The sequence below is a fragment of the Loa loa genome (genome assembly GCF_000183805.2).
Source record: "Loa loa unplaced genomic scaffold supercont3.750, whole genome shotgun sequence".
In the NCBI taxonomy this organism is placed as follows: domain Eukaryota; kingdom Metazoa; phylum Nematoda; class Chromadorea; order Rhabditida; family Onchocercidae; genus Loa; species Loa loa.
Genome location: NW_018108930.1, coordinates 11,039 through 11,722, shown reverse-complemented (window position 1 = coordinate 11,722; position 684 = coordinate 11,039). Strand labels below are relative to the sequence as shown.

Below are 684 nucleotides of genomic sequence, written 5' to 3'. Positions count from 1 at the left end.
AATTACAATGTATTATTGGAAATGATTTTTCTAATTTTTAAAATGAAATAAACTTTTGAGATTTTTTCATCGTTTTTTTTTTTTTATCTTTGCAAATATCACATATCGTATTATCCATTGATAGATAAATTGAATTTATAGTATATAATTTTAATTATTAAATTATGCTAAGGTAAATTTACTAATTTTGAAGCTAATACTATTGCTATACTTTTGAAGCTAATGCTATTTGCTATCAAGAAAATCAACTGTTTATAGAATTTTCAATGCGTGTCCCAGGTCGTTGTACGGTTGTTTCGGATAGCAATAGTAGCTTAAAAAATTTGCGACGACAACAATTTGATTGTGGTAGCAATAAATTACTACCACAACAACAGCATCGTTGTATTCCACTTGAGCATTTCCATGATGGTATCGTAGATTGTCCTGATGGAAGTGATGAGTGTAAGTTTAATGATTGATAAGTATTGTAATTTTTTTTAAATAAATTAATTTTCATTTTATCAATCGATTTAATCCAACAAATTAATTAGCTGCAAAAATTTAGGTAAAATAACGAAATTTATAATTACTTTGAAAATTATAACTATGAAATAAATTTATGGAAACGAAATACATTTAATCATTTCTTTTTGAATAATTTTCATTGAATTAGTGATGTTTGTTTGTTTATTTTTTTTTTTT

At 24.0% G+C, this 684-nt stretch overlaps 1 protein-coding gene across 1 annotated transcript; it reads left to right on the top strand.

Moving 5' to 3' along the window:
• Positions 1–266: 266 nt before the first annotated feature.
• Positions 267–461, top strand: LOAG_16211 (hypothetical protein; the record flags this gene model as incomplete). Its single annotated transcript, XM_003151699.2, has 1 exon — positions 267–461. One exon carries the CDS (start codon positions 267–269, stop codon positions 459–461), a length of 195 nt encoding a protein of 64 aa, XP_003151747.2.
• Between the last annotated feature and the right edge of the window lie 223 nt (positions 462–684).